Genomic DNA, 15,661 nt, shown 5'->3' on the forward strand with positions numbered 1-15,661 from the left:
GTCATGCTTTAAAAAGTCAACCCATCAATATTACTTAGGAAACCAACCCATGATTATTCTTTCCTGAATGTCATGTTTTTATAGGCCATTTCTGTTACTTCACACCTCTGATGTCAGGATTCCTCTTGGTTTATATTTAGAAGCCCAGACCTTTAGAAAAGCTCTTTATTTCTTCTGCTGGGTTTGCATTTTCCCATGAATCTAAGTGGAGTATTGGCTAAATGCAGAGCTGTTAACAAACTGCCAAAGAAATTACTTGGGTGACTGCTGAGGAATGTCTTGGTTCAATATTTATAATTTAGATACCTGGAGCTCCCTTCATATTTTCACCAGACCAAGCATAGTGACATTGCTGAAGTATTTAGGATCAAATAGAGTAGTGCTACAATTCCTGTTCTGAAAGACTTAGAGACCTGTTGCAAAAGTTCATCCAAGCATTGCTTTTCTTAGGGAAATTTGCACTTAGGAAGGAGAATGACAGCCACCAAGTATATGTAGAAAACAGTTCCTGCAGGAAAAGATTTCTCTGATTTGCACAGAGAAGCCTGAAGACACAGTGCCATTTTGAAATGTGGTGCTTCAGAAGAAAGGGAATAAACTCTTCGTTTTGTGTCTTAATTGCATCGGAATAGTCTTGCTTGAGAGAGATTTTAGGAATAAGTTTCTTTGGAATGTCTCTGGTATTTAGTTGATCCTGCCTTGACCTGAGTGAATGGGCTACAACAGCCTAAAAAAAGGCCCCAGGGTAGAGGAGGCTGCACAGCCAGGCTGGGTTCTGTCTGCTGGATAGAGCAGTGGTGGGGGGGTTGGCCAGGCTGGAACACAGGAGAGCATGCAAACCTAATTAGGACCTGTTCAGAATTCTGCTGCTAATCATCCTCCACTGAAGTGAAATGTCATGCCAGAGCTGATGGAAAGGTCAGTTCAGGTGTTTCCTGCTGTCCACCAAGCTGGTAGCTGTTCATGAGTGGGTTAAACAGAATAAAGCCTTCAAAAAATGCTGTTGATATTTTTGTTGTTAAGCCAGAGTAATTTCTTTGAACTGTAGCATAGCTGCAGAAATAGCTCTGGAGTAACTGAGGAAGCAGGAGTGAGTGGCTAGGTACAGGAAGGTCCGAGTGGGCTTTACCCTTAATGGCTCTGCACACCTTGATTCATGGCACAGGGCACATCACAGCAGTGATCAGAGGCTGTCAACCACCATTTCAGGTGTTTAGGCCAGTCTGACACTCTGGGAACGCTGACAGAAGCAGTTGTAGCTGAGGCTGTTGTGAGAAACTACATCATCTCAGCTGACATGGGTTGAGTTACAGATGCTCCTGATCCTTTTCAGCTGTCCTTTTGTATCATTTTCTTCTAAGATAATCTCTCTGCGTAACTTAAATACAGCAAAAATTATCCAGCCCAACTAGTGTGAGGTAAACAGCTTTCTAAAGATAGTTTGGAGTAATTTTCCTTTCAGGGTTTGATGAAGATGAGTCAGTATTTGACTGAACTACAGAACAGGTTGTGCAGTAAAATGATTAAATGTTTCGCACTGTGGTGATCTAGTTAGGAGGTTTATAGGCTTTAATGAGTCTCTGTCGCCTCAGACAGCAGGTGTAGTAACAAACTACCAAACTTTCAAATAAGCTGCAGAATTCCATGATCTCACTCATGGTGCTGCAGAACAGCTCTGTGACAGCACTGTGCATCCAGACACAGTGCTCCCTTTTAGGCTCCATGAGTTGCAGGTTTTCCTCAGCACTCCAGTCCAGTCCTGCTCAGCATTGACCAGTTATTGCCTGTTGCTCTCTGCACTGCTCTCTCCTCCTGCTTCTCCACCACTGAAGGCACAAGGATGGAAAACTATTTATGCTCAGGGGAAGCTTTTCTTGCCCCTGAGTTTTTCAGCACTGAGTTCAGCTATTCAGCAAGAGAAGTATAAAAATGCTTTTCTTAGCACAAAATTAGTCTTTTTAAACTGAGTCTTTTTATCTTTGACTTGTTAAGAGTAAGAATTTTCAATTGAGTAATTGACTTCTTTGTGCAGTTCAATTATGTAAATGCACTAGAGGAACAAAGCTTTTGAAACTGGTAGAAGTAAACTGAAAGTTTTAAGCTCTTTGTGCATTTGTTTTGTGGAAAGTCTCATACCTGGACAGCTGTTGTCTGACCACTGTTTGAACAGAAAGCTTTGTCATCCTTCTGTGAGAAAATGAGGATTTGGTTTTGGTACCATCTTAATTAATAGAAGCCATCATAAAGATGGGTATCTGTCCTTTTACAGGTAATCTCAGCACGCTTCAGGTGTTTGTGATTTTCCCTGTGGAGCTGGCATTCATGGTCACCAAATAATTTTAATGCCTCTGCATCTTAGATTCACTAAAGAAATGAACCTATTAACAAATAAATAATCGTATTTCCCTTTTAGCTCTTGTGGCACAATCACCGTTGTTAATGTGCACCAGCTCCACAGTGGCCTCCAGCAGTTCTGCTGTCTTGGTTTTACAGGAGCTGGGAACAGTTTCCTTCCTAGCATGTCTGTGAAAAGCAGTGGCTTCTCTCAGCTCCAGTGTTTGAGCATGACCTTGTCTACAGTCACTCAGTCAGTCCTGGACAGGCACTTCTGTCTTTCCCCACAGGAGCAGAGTTGCTGAATGAGGTAGAGAAGATGGGACAGGTGATGGGACCGGTCCCAGCCCAGTGAGGAATCAGCCTGGGCTTCAATTTGTGCTCTTTACAGATGTTTTATAAGAGGCAAAATAAAATGTTTTTTGACAGAACAGCAGCAATGAAGTTCAAGTGGCTTGAATGCTTAAAAAAAAAAAGTAAAACTCCACCTGATATTCTCATTAAGATCTCACAGTGCACTTAAAACCCTCTGAGCTGGTCTTGTTTTTGAAGGTTTTGCCAGGTGGCTGGACATGTATCCAGATACCCTTGTAGTTGAAATAATTTAGGACATTGCTGATGTGGATTCGTTGAAGTTTGTAACTTGGTTAAGCTTTCCCAGCTTGGCTAGTTGGGCTCTTACAGTACTTGAGTGCACCAAGCTGAGCTACAGCTGGCTCGGAGCCTGGGATTAGACAAGCCATGTGTTCCTGCTCCAGAGAGTGAGGTGTTCTTAAGGCTGAGGAATTCAGGTTGCAGTAGTGTTTAACTAGATTATAGTAGTGTCAACAAGAATAGAGTCCACTGTCACTCTTCCATGGCTGGATTGGCCAAAATCCAGCAGATACCACTCCTGAGTACTGAATGGAAATGTTTGTGATGGTTTATTAAAAAAAATAAATGCGTGTGTACTTTTCTCTTGATCACAAACATACACTATAAGAAAAACCTTAAATGAGCTGGAATGCATTTAATTTACTCTTTCCTTTTTAAAGAAAGCCCAGGAGCTCTGACTGGTGTGTGCTCTTGCAGGATGTGCCTGGTGCGGCTGAAGCAGGAGGGCCGCACGGGGAAGTACATGTGCCGCTACATCGTTCACTGCATGTGGGAGGACGTCGAGCAGCGTGGGAAGGTGATGGGGGTAAGTCCTCTCTGGTGGTGTTAATCCTGATGATTCCCATCTTTCAATGCATTTTTAGATTTAAAAATCTTAGAGAAATGCCTGAGAATCAACCTGGTTGATTCCTTTACTAGCTTAAACTGGTACCTGCAGCCCTCGCTCCTGACGATTCATTCCCTCAGCTGCTGTATTGAGCCACTGACCTTGTTTCTGAAAGTGTACTGTGGCCTGGATAAAGGTATTGATTTGTCTGAAATTAATTTTCTGCATGATTTGCTATCTGATTGCAAAAATGGAGGCTGCTACGACAGAATGAGGATAGGAATAAGCACCTGGGGTAGGGAGGAATGTGACCGGTGCCGTATCTATAGCTGCAACTTCAGGAATTCCAGCAGAGCTCTGAGTTTCCTCTCTATCTAAAGTGGTAAAAGGAAAGTTAATCAACAAGGGGTTTTTGTCAAGTTCCTGCACATGACTGTAACTAGTCCTTACATATTTTTCATTTTGGATTCTCACTATACCTGATCTTTATCACAAAAAAAAAAAGAAAAAAAAAAAAGAAAAAAGGAACGTTCAAAGAGAGAGTAGTTCCAAGAAGAGTTCATTTGCAAGTTTGAAGGAAGAGGAAGGTTGGATCATTCTGGCCTATTCTGCGGAAGGTTATGGTAGTTGGTTGTAATGGTAATTTCTATACTTAAAGTATGAAATGTGTTTCTCAAGCCCTGTGTTGGTGATTGCATGAAGAGAAGGCATTACAGAGGCAGTGGAAGTAGGTGACAGCAGACCTGATACAGCCTGCCTGTGTTTAGGGCACTTTTGTGGGAGAACATGGCTGGCAAAGATCTCCTGTGTTGTCAGAGAGGAAGAGAACTGTTCAGTGATTAAATAGATGTTTGTCTATGAGTTAAATAAATTATGCTGTTAGAGAAGTGACAGTTTTCATGTAGCAGTAAATGTTGGCTTATTGTCAAGCCTCAGTTGTCAGTTCTACTGGAGAAGCTTCCAGGATGTTCCTGGTGATGCCAGACAATGGAATCAACCAGTGGGTTAGGATCTGGGATGCAATCACATTAGTAATTTAAGAAGTTTCTCTCTGATTCTTTATTTTGTATGTGGTTTTAGAAGGCATTGGTTCTGGTATAACTTCAGTTAGTCCTTTAGCAATAGGGTTTGTTCCTAGTTTTTGGGAATTCCATAGCTTTACTCTGTTACACGTTGCTTTTAAAGACAAGGCATCCTGCTTATCTTCTTTTGAATTAAGTCTAAATTTGTCCATCTGAGAATTTTTTGCTTTATTAATGTGCTTAGATAAATTCCAGTGTGGGAATCTCCTCTTTCTGGTAGGGCAGTGTGAGTGAGCCTGACAAATCAGATGTACTGGAGGAAGAGACTGGCTGAAAGAGCTTCTGCATTTTTGTCCTCATCCAATGCTTTCCATATCATACAGCTGGTTGATTCTGCTTTCTCCAGGAACCATACACAACTCAGATCTTTACTCTGGGTGGAAATTTAAGGTCCTTCTTCTGGAAAAGCAAAAACCCCACCCAAACCCAAAACAAACCCCAGCCAAACATGTCACCTTCCAAAGCACCTGAAAGTATCTGTCTGATTCCATGGAGAAAATGAAACTTTGAAACAGAAAATGATTTGTCTGTTTATTTTGGTCCTAATTTTGTCTTCTATGAACAAAGTGTAGTTTTGTAGTTTTCTGTTGTCACTTGTAGTCACTTGTAGTTTTCTGTGCAGGGTTGGAAGCAGCAGACAGCAAAGAGGAGCAAAGCTGGCTGTTTGCTGCCCTTCCAAGCAATACAGGGCTCCAAAGTGAGGGATGCTGCAGGTTAGGCCTGTGAGAGCTTTACAGTAAACCTTAGGGGAAAAAAAGATAGTATTTACAGCCAGTTCTTTTTAAAGGGATGCACAGGGTTTCCGTTTATGCAGACTATACTATTCCATTGCTCCACAAAATTCCCTGAAGTGTAAAAAACCCATCAGTGTCTTTTTATTTTCATCCAGTCTGCACCCTGAAGTGTTTATACATGCATTTTGCAGTAGCATGGTTCCTGTGTGATGCAACTGCAGGAGGCTCTGAAGTTGCTGGAATGCCATTCATTCCCTGCCTCGTCAGGTTAGGCATCTGGGCAGTTTATCCTGGAGTTTAAATTGTGCAGTCTTTGTAGGAATGACCCTGCAGTGGAATCTCCAGTGTGCTTAGCTTGCAGTACTGTAATACCTGTAAGACATCAGACTGTGGCCTGGTGCTAACACAGCCTTTATGTGGCCATAGCGGATGCTCAGAGTAAAAACCTGCACATTTCAGGGATTAATCTGCAATGCAGTTACACCTGTGTGTGTATTTAGTAGAGCTGAGCTGCACAGAGGCCCCTTGGTTTAGTGAGCCTCATTGGGTGAGACGTGAACTCCTGAGCAGGCACTGAGGGGGAAGTGAGAAAGCAGAATGGACCCTCCTGGGGACAAATTTGGAAATCAGGACTGTTCTCTTCACTGTAGTCCTAGTGAGGGCTTTCATTATCTTGCAGTGATTTGTTTTGTTGTTGTTTTTAATCTTTTCTTTATTCCTGATCTTTCAGTCATTATTCATGGTCGGTCCCCTGTGGAGACAGGCTGAGAGAGTTGGGGCTGTTGAGGCTGGGGAGAGAAGGTTGTGTGGAGACGTCCCAGCACCTGTCCAGAATCTGAAGGGACTACAGGGAAGCCAGAGAGGGACCCCTCCTCAGGAACTGCAGTGACAGGACAAGGGGAGATGGCTTCACATTGAAAGGGAGGGAATTTAGGTTAGACATGTGGAAGGAATTCTTCCCTGGAAGTGTCCAAGGCCAGCTTGGATGGAGCTTGGAGCAACCTGGGATAGTGGAAGGTGTCCCTACCCGTGGCAGGGGGTTGAATAGGATGAGCTTAGAGGTACCTTCAACCCAAAATTTCTGGGATTTTGTTGAGATGAGCAAACTTCTTGGTCTCTTCTGGTAATATTTATTGTATGTTAGATGAAAATTATCTATGTACTGATGGTTGAAGATGTTACGAGTTCCCTTGCTTCTTATCACTGCTTTATTTCCCTTTGTCAGTGCCAGTGACTCTGGCTTCATATCCCACTTTACTCATGCCCCTGCATGGGCAGTTCCTGTTTTTTCCATGCTTGTTTACTCTTCTCCACTCAGCTTCCTTCCCTTCACAGAGCTGTACCCTGACTGAAGTCTTTCTCACTTCTCACCTTTAGCAATTGCAAGTTGTGAGTGCCCAATAAAGAGCAGTTTTCCCAAGTGCTACATTCTTTTTATTAATCTTGACCTCTTTATACCTAATGATTTTTTTTTAAACTGAAGCTGAGGTAATGACAGAGGGTTTGTGACCTGATGGAGGGATATGTGTAACAGCAGTTTATTTGCAAGTAATGTCGTCCTGCAATCAGTAAATATCTTGCCTCCAAAAGAAGGTGGTCAAATGCATCAAGAATAGTAGATAAAAAAGGATGACATATATGTTCCTGTCTCAGTGCTTTTAAATTTCAGAATCTGAGTCTTCTTCAGAAGTAAAGTAAATGAAAAGAAACTTTACTGAATGCATCCAGAGAACTAAATTATCATCTGCACAGATCCCAGGGGGTTAGGAAATTCCATTCCTTGCCTTTCTCTCATGCAGTCTATCAAAGGTCAAGATTTAACTCTGATTCCTGTGTTGTGGTACAAGTGACAGAGCATCTAGATGGAATTGATGGCTGGATGCAATTAGTTTAACTTGCTGACATACAAAGTTGCAGTTCTTTAGCTTGCTTCCAATCTAGCAACAATGCAGAAATTCTGCACTTGATGCAGAAAATGGACTCTATATTCCTGAAGTGATACTGCTGGTTTATTGAAATGTGCCATTTGCTTTTAACTGGTTCATTGGAGCTGAAAGGGGTAGAATGTAAAGCATTTTAACTGCAAATTTACATCAGCTCCAGCTCCAAATGGAGTTTGTATTATTTCAAAACCTGGTTGTTAAAACTGCTGAGATCTAAATCTCTGCTACAAAGTTTTGGGACCTGTTAGCCTGAGCTCCTTCAGCACTCCTGAATGTCGGCAAGAGTCAGAAACCCAAACTTGACACAGCTGTAAAAACACACTGAGAGTCTGTGGCCTCAGCAAATTCTACTGGTGCAGGCATATTTCAGATATAAATTTTACTCTGCTGTCCCTAGTACTAATGAAGTCAGTCTCTTTTGGTGGGTTTGCAGCCAGGTGTGTCCAGTTCTGTGGCTAACCAGTGCTCTTTACTTAATTTTTCCACTAGTGACATTTCTATCAAACTTTAAAAACAAACAGAAAAATTGGCTTGATGCAATGGCTCCAAGTGTTAATAGTAACATTAGGCTGGGTATAAGACTTCCTTTGGATCCTGCTTTGCCAGACATCTCCACCTCGTGGCTTGCAGGGAATAGATATATATTGTGCAAGCTGGCAGCTGCCTCATCAGTTTGGAAAGGGAATTCTCTCAGGACTAGACATTGCTGCTGTCTTCTCCTTAAGGGAGTTCTGGAGCCACCTGAGAATTAACCTGCCTGATCTCAATATTGTGCTTTAGTAACTGTGTGAATTTAAAAGTTGTTTTAAAAGTTTGTTTTAATACCCTTAGATGAAGCTGCAAAGCTGATAGGAAGGATGTGTAGGGGTACCCTGGAACAGGATTTTAGCTGATTAACAGGACAAGAGATAAAGAGGGTTAAATCATTAAATAAAGTATAGACTTCCAACCACTCAAAAAATCCCAAACCAAAAAAACACCAACACCCCTTCTCCCTCCTCCAAGCACCCCACACTAATTCTTTGGAGTGCAAATCCTGTGGTGTCTCAGGAGGATCCATCAGGCTTTATTTTAACACCTGTAACTGTTTGTAGGCTCATTTTACCTGCCTTGCTCGTGTATGTTGTGGTTGCATTCTGTTGCTGAAATGAATTAAAGTTGTTTTCAGTACAAAATGACAATTAATTTTATAATGAATAAATGTTCTAAAAGAGATAGGACTAGGAGGGGCTGTCCAGCCCAGTGTGCCAGACCTGTTTTAATTTATCATAATCTCACTTTCCTGTTTTCCCACCAGACCACTTAGACTCCTGCCTTCTTTTTTTTCCAGGAACACATCTAGGTGTCTTTTGAATTCGTTTATTGGCTCTGCTGTGTGTGGCACAATACAGCCTTTGTTACACTTTTAGCTGGAGCTGTTTATACCCAGTGACGCATAATTTGCTCTCAATTACACTCATGTACATCTGAAGTAACAGCATCAGAATCAATACATGTAACTGAGAGCTGAAATTGGCTCTGGGGACTTGAACACCATTTTTTGTCTTGATACTCTTTTCATAATTGGAAAATTTCAGTTGATTAAAAATGCCAATTTACTTTACAGGAGCTACAGAATTTCCTGAAATCAGTTTAACTGTGTTTTAGTTATTCTTACTGTGGAGAACAAGAAGTTTTACCATTGTAACTAAAGACTCAGAAGGCATGGTCGGGGTGAGACCAGCAAGTTGTAGAATGGCTTTAGAGGATGAGAAGGCAGGGTGTAAAATGGATGCAATTTTAAAATAGAACTTGATCTTTGTATGAATTGAAGTGGGAAACTGCTGTACTGGGATGTTCAGGGGTCCTCTCCAGGCCTGCTTCTAAAATCTGGTGGGAAGTCATGGAGTCAATTTTGGATGCACAGGAGTGAAACTACATTTTTTGAGAGAGAACGGGGCAGAAAGAAAGTGGGTGCAGTATTTTGGGGCTGGAGTGGGGAGTTGGGATGAAGGGAATGTATTGAAGTAAAACATTCCAGAGAAGGTACTGATTTTGTTTAGGAGATGGACTGGGGTATGAGACAGAGGATAGTGTTAAGTACAGTTGAAAAAGGTTTTTAAAACCCCATAGAACTAAAGAAGAGAAGTTTGAGTTTCAAATTATCTATGTATATTTTGAGGTGCTTTACTAGGACATTTTAAGGAGAAAAATGTTATGATTTTTGATGACCACTTGGAATATATAAAATTTCACCAGTTTCTACTGTTCCCTTTAAGAAACCAAAGAAACAAAACCCTTGCCAAAGTAGTGAGATACAAAATTGCTCTGTATAGTTTTTGTGTTTTTTTAAATAAGATACCAGACATTGTATGATTAGTTTTACCTGAAGTTATTGTTTCAAGAACATCACAAAAAAAAGTTCATTGACCATTGATCTTTTCTCAAAGACCTTGAAAGTTCACACTGAGTTTCCAGTACATTGTCATTTCATAAATGAATAATAGGAGGTACTTTTCCAGAGGAAATTTAGTAAATTTGATTCTGGAAATCTTAATGACTTAAATATGTAGGATAGTGCACGTGTATGGAATGTTACCTTGAATATCTGAACTGTGATGATGTCTGGAACAAACTTTAATGATGCAAATGTAGCTTTACATGGAGCTTTGAAATATGGGTCTCTTTCTCAGGTTGTTTGTGATGTAGTTGTTCTAGAGGCAGCATCTGTGGAACCAACACACCTGGGTGAAATGTTTGGGCCATGCTGAGGATACCTGGTATTGAAATCAAGATATAATAAAAGCTTGGGTTCTTTTCAGCTGGCCTGCCCCAGTTTTCTGGCATAAAGAAATCAATTCTGGCACAAAAAAAAATCAATTTAAATTTCCCAGATGTGTTGGATCCTGTTACTGTGAAGTGGTGTTGTTGACCTGTTCTGTGCCTTGCTTGAGTGCCTGCAGGTATTACACTGGAAGCTGCTTTGTGGCACCTTTTCTAGAGATACCTTTTTCAGTATTATGTGTTTTTCAGTATTATATTACTCTATGTCCATTATAAAGGGAAAGGTTCTTCCCACAGAATGTGCTTTTAAGCTCCTTCATAAAAACAGAAATAATAGGAAGACCAGAGTCTGTTCTAAATCAAACCAAACAAACCATTGAGAGCTTCTCTGATGTTCCCATATATTTTAATCACATTGTTGCTTGTGCTTTTCTCTGCAGATAGAAAGTCACTGATATCTTCTGCTTCCACTTTTGGAGTGGGTCTTGTATTTTCTTATTAGAGCTTGGTTTGTTTTTTGCTTCCATTTTCTGAGTTCTTTGGCCCATTTTATCCTTTTACAGAACTGGCAGATCTCTGAAACTCTTGGTTTGTTGGGTTTTTCTTTTGGCAGCTTTTGCTAACTGCTCCTACAGGAGAGCCAAAGATAATGATCAGGAAGTGCAAGTGCAATCCCTGCAGTAAACCCAGTGCCTGCTTCCACACTTGCTGGCTCCTCTGATTTCTTTTACAACCCTAGTAAAGTAACAGCATAGGACACTTGTGTACCCATCTAGGGAAACTGAGGTGCTTTTCTGTTTTCCATTCTGGTCTGGGAATCTGAATGGATTCTATTCCTTTTTCTGTCCTCAGTCTTTCTCTTCTCTTTCTGGTCTTACACAGCACTTGCTTAATCTCTGTTAATTCGTTAATTACCATTACACTTCTGTAAGAGCTTGAAGGTTTTTATTTCATTCAATGGTCAGGAAATAATACCAAAGCTTAAAATACCAGCGTATCTAATCTTGGAGATCTCTCTTTGTTGATAGCAAAGTGTTCATCATGTTGATTTTCAAGTTAGTTAGGAGGCCTTGAGGCCAGAAGAATAAGTGCACATAAAAGGGACAATTTTATGATTGTGATGTTGTGGATGGGAGGTGGGGTCAGTACAGTCTTGGTCAGTGTGAAATGAGCAACACTGAATGGATTTTCACAGGGCTTGGGCATCCAGAAGGATCTGGCAGGGAACAAGAAGGGGCAGGCCTGTGGGTGAGCAGGGGTTTTAGGGGGTGTCCCCTGAGCTGTGGAGTCATTTGTCTCATTGATGCTGAGTACCAGCAATTGTTTGGAGATGCTGTTTGAAGACTTCATTTTTTAAAAACAGGGAAGTGGCAGAGCCACTGTAATTGGTGGAAATAACAAGGCTAAAGCCCCAGAGGACAAAGCCAGGTACTAAGAGCTTAAAAATAATGTATCTCCTTGAGAGCATCCTAAATTTACCCTTTTGTATTTCCTGTTTTATTATGTCCTTGCAGGAGGGAAGATAACCCATATATAGGTTTAATCCATGTTATTCGGGAAACTGTGTAAGGAAGATTTTGGCTTCTTAAAATCCTTGCCCATGCTTTTAGGATCTTCTGGAAGTTTATTTATTCACAGCAGCATAGAGTCTGAAGGAAATGCAGAAGTAAGATGGAAAAGTCACAATATCTTACCAAGCAGCATTTTCATGGTTCACTTTCCTCCTTTGCCTTTTACTTGAGGGCAGAACTGGGGTAGAGAAATAATTTTTGTTCTCTTCTGAAAGGTTACAGTAATAAAGAAACTCTTGTTAACATCAGAGTATATGGCAGGCAGGAGTTTTCACAGTCTGGCATTGTTTATTTTACCAGCAATTTGGAACCTTCTGCACTCTTAAAATATTGGCAAGAAAATATTTAACTGTTAACTGTTCTGTGGCCTGTGTGTGTTTGAAGCCCTGGGGAGGAGGAATGCTTGGGGAAATCGGGTTTTTCTCAGCTTATGATTGAAACCAGAAGGTGCAGAATATTGGTAGAAGGTGAAAGCAATGTGACTTCAAATTAGAATTTTACCCAAACGTGGAACTGATGGGAGAATGTCAAACAGGTCACGTATGAGCAGAGCCCTGCTAGGAGAGAGTGGGGAGGCTAATGGAGCAAACACAAATCAGCCAGTCTGTAGTGCCAGGCACTACAGAAATGAATTTGAAAAGGTGATAGTAATTGTGAGTATTTGCATTTATCCTGGCCTCTGTCACTGGATAAAGGTTGTAGCAGTAAGGATTAGGCTGGTTAATTGCTGAGTAATTGTATGGACAATAGCAATTGTCACTCCATTTGAAATGAAATAAACTTTTTTTTGGACAGTTTTCTTAGGAGTGGAGATGGGTGCCTTGCTGTTCACCTCCAACAGAAGGTTGTTCTGGTCCCAAATTCTGGAGAAAGAATGTTATTTTGTGTTCTTACTATTTTTCCCCTAGGGGAGGATGACCTATATGGTATGAGCAGGATCATTCTTGCTCATATTACTACATAAAATGTAGCCTCTTCCCATGAGGGTATTAAAGGTTATGGTAAAGGGAGCAGGTTTTTTAATAGCACTAGCATTTTCAGGTCGAATTCCTGCCAAGTCAGCAAAGTGACCTGATGTCTGGTGTCCAGGATCATCTAATGAGCTGTGCCTGTCATGCTGGAGGTCAGGGCAGGGAAGAGCAGAGACCCAGACAGGAGAGATACCATCCAGTATCTGCAAAGGTCAGCAAAAAATGGACGAAGCTGAACATGCTCAGAACTCATGCTCCTGTCAGATGAAGATCCAGTGTGTGCTGTGGCTGCCAATGACCAGAGATATTTGGGATAAAGGATAAGAAGCAGAACTGTTGGTCAGTTCCTTCTGGTACATTCTCCTGGCATTCACTAACGAGTAACCCGAGAGCTGCACGGGGACCGCTGGTTCGGGATCACTGACAGAAATCCTCCAGGAATGTGCAGCCCTTTGTTACCTCTTCCATATTTTTTGCTCTTTAACACCCTGTGACAATTACTTCTGTCACTTAAATGTGTTGCATGAGAAAACACCTACATTTTAAAATATTTTTGGACATTTCATTAGATTATTTTCTACATCTATTTTAATGAGAAACAGTGGACAATAATTCTTTGTTTACCTGCTTGATACTACTCATGATTTTACCTCTCCACCATCTTCTTCCTCATTTTGTCATGAAAAGTTTCCTTAGTGTTTCCTCATATGTCTCATCATGTCATCATGGTCTTTTCTTTGTGTTTTCTACTACTTTTAGATCTGTTCAGAGATTAAAAGGTAACAATTATGTGCAGCATTTTATACGCAGGATATTATGGATTTATGCAGAATAGAGTTCCTCTTTGGGTTTATATTCCTTTCATAGTAATTCCTAAAATTTATTTATCTTTTTCTTCACTGTTGAATTGTTGAACTTAATTTTTTTTCTCTTGAAGATCCATTTCCAAACTGTAGCTGCTAAATGTGTGCATGTTGTTAATTAGGTTTTATGGATTATTTTTCTTAAAACCTACTACTAATACCTTTATCAGCATTGAATATCACTGGTCATAATTATATGTGATTTTTAATTTAATTTAGTGTATTTTCTACTAATTTGTACTTACCTGTTTCTGCTGGAAGACTTTTCAGAATGGATGCCACCTTTCCTGTCTCTGCAGCCCTTGTAACATCAGCTAAGATGTTTCGTTTACTTTAGTACTTTATGATCCCTGGAATTTTGTTGGTCTTGACCTTTATTAAGTTATCTGAAGCCTTTCTCTATGGGTGGATTATATCACCTGGAATATGGACTGGGAATGTCCAGGGCCAGGGTGGATAGGGCTTGGAGCAACCTGGTCTGGTGGAAGGTGTCCCTCCCCATGACAGGGATTAGAAATGGATGGGCTTGAAGGTCCCTTCCAACCCAAACCGTTCTGGGGTCATTCTCTGACTCTCAAAATTCTGAGTGCTGTGAGAAGGTGATGGAGCAATGAGTATTCACTGCCTGATCCTGTGGAAGGACTGGACCAGCAGAGGAAGCCAGCAGATGCCAGTTTCGGGGGGAACCCACCAGAGGAGATGGATCTCCTTGGGGTAGAAGACCAAGGTGCTTCTTGCTGAAGCACATGGTGAGTGCAGAAAGTTCCCTGAACAAACTGCTGGACATAGAGACCTTCTGGAGGTTACTCTCTAAACAAATAGCAAGAGTTGGGAAGTATTCTTAGCTGAAATTGGTTGGGAAAATCCTTGGAGAAAGTATATATCAGCCTTTGTAGGGTTTGGCCTTTTCCCAGGGATTCTGGCTGCTGTTGAAGGCAGGATACCCTGGTCGGTGGCCCCTTGTTCTGATCAGTGTTCCTGGTGTGTGACATTTTCTGACAGTCCCTGAAGTTTGTCTCAGTGAGGAGCTGGAGCTTTTACAGGATCTCTCTGAGTGCTCATGGTGTATATTTACCTTAATGATTTATCTACCTTTACCACTGTCTTCTCCAAGTGCTTCCTTCAAACTTGGTTCTGAAATTTCCTTAGCAGTTTATCAGGCTGAATTCCTGATTCTGGTGTGTTCAGAAACACATTGATGATTATCTTCAGGCTTTTAGCAACTAGTTTTTTCAAGAGGCATTACGGGAAGGTCCCTTGACGACTGTTCACCTTACAGAGAAACAACACAATTGTTGGGCAAAAGGGCACAGCAATTCAACCTCTTTTCCCTGATCTTCTCTTGAGAGGTTGTCAGTGAGCTCTGCAAGCCATGTTTCACAGGGAAGCAGGAATTTGGAATAAGCCATTAAATGCAGTTTAGATTGTACTGGGATTTCCACTGCATCTGTAACTGTTATCATGGCAGAGCTTCTAAATCAATAAACTGCAAGATAAGAACAAACCTTATTTTCTGGGTAGCAGAAGGGTAGGGGTGAGCATCTGCTTTTGCTGAAAGATGTAGGTAATGTTGTATAACTTGCTTTTCTTTGTCTTTCTTGGAATAAACTTGCTCTGAGGAGCCTTATTGATGATTGCACAATCATCAGTTGTGAAGGTAGAGCATGCACAACGTTTTCCATTAGCATGTTTTTATGGATTGAAGATTTTGGCATGAATTGGTTCTGCTACAATCCAACATTTCACTTTTGTCTAGGTTAAAAGAGTATTGGAGTAGGTTATCACTGAATACTGAAGAAGGCTTTAAAGATTGTTCTCTGAAGTTAATGATTATGGAGGAATATTACAAAATTACTTATAATTTTAAAAATAGAGAATTTATCACAAGACTTAGTATTTAAAGCATACAGGACTGAAGCTGTGGCTAATTACAAGCAGTGATCTGCTTTCCAGTTAAAGTAGCAGAGCAGTTAAAAAAAAGGCTCCAAAATTGAAGATTGGAAAAATAATTTCTTCAATATCTTTGTCATTTCGCAAGTATGTGCCTGAAGGAACTGGCTGTTATGGCCCCTTGCTACAGAAGTCTTCCTAATTTTTTTAATTAATTTAATCTTTTTGATCCTTGCTACAGTCTCAGTCATGTGAAAGTTACTGTCCTGCAAGCAGTAGTGATGTTATAGGATGAAATAAAAGGGCTGC

General features: G+C 40.8%; 1 protein-coding gene across 2 annotated transcripts in view; it reads left to right on the top strand.

Annotated features, from left to right (window-relative positions):
- Nucleotides 1-15,661, top strand: part of UQCC1 (ubiquinol-cytochrome c reductase complex assembly factor 1) — a 46,821-nt gene that overhangs the window by 21,003 nt on the left and 10,157 nt on the right. For both annotated transcript variants that reach the window (XM_066198915.1, XM_066198914.1), the window contains exon 7: nt 3,406-3,514. In XM_066198915.1, the coding sequence (XP_066055012.1) occupies nt 3,406-3,514 (109 nt within the window). The remainder of the gene's footprint in view (nt 1-3,405; nt 3,515-15,661) is intronic.

The sequence above is a fragment of the Chamaea fasciata genome, unplaced genomic scaffold (genome assembly GCF_029207755.1).
Source record: "Chamaea fasciata isolate MVZ Bird 193981 ecotype frontalis unplaced genomic scaffold, bChaFas1.0.hap1 SCAF_17, whole genome shotgun sequence".
In the NCBI taxonomy this organism is placed as follows: domain Eukaryota; kingdom Metazoa; phylum Chordata; class Aves; order Passeriformes; family Sylviidae; genus Chamaea; species Chamaea fasciata.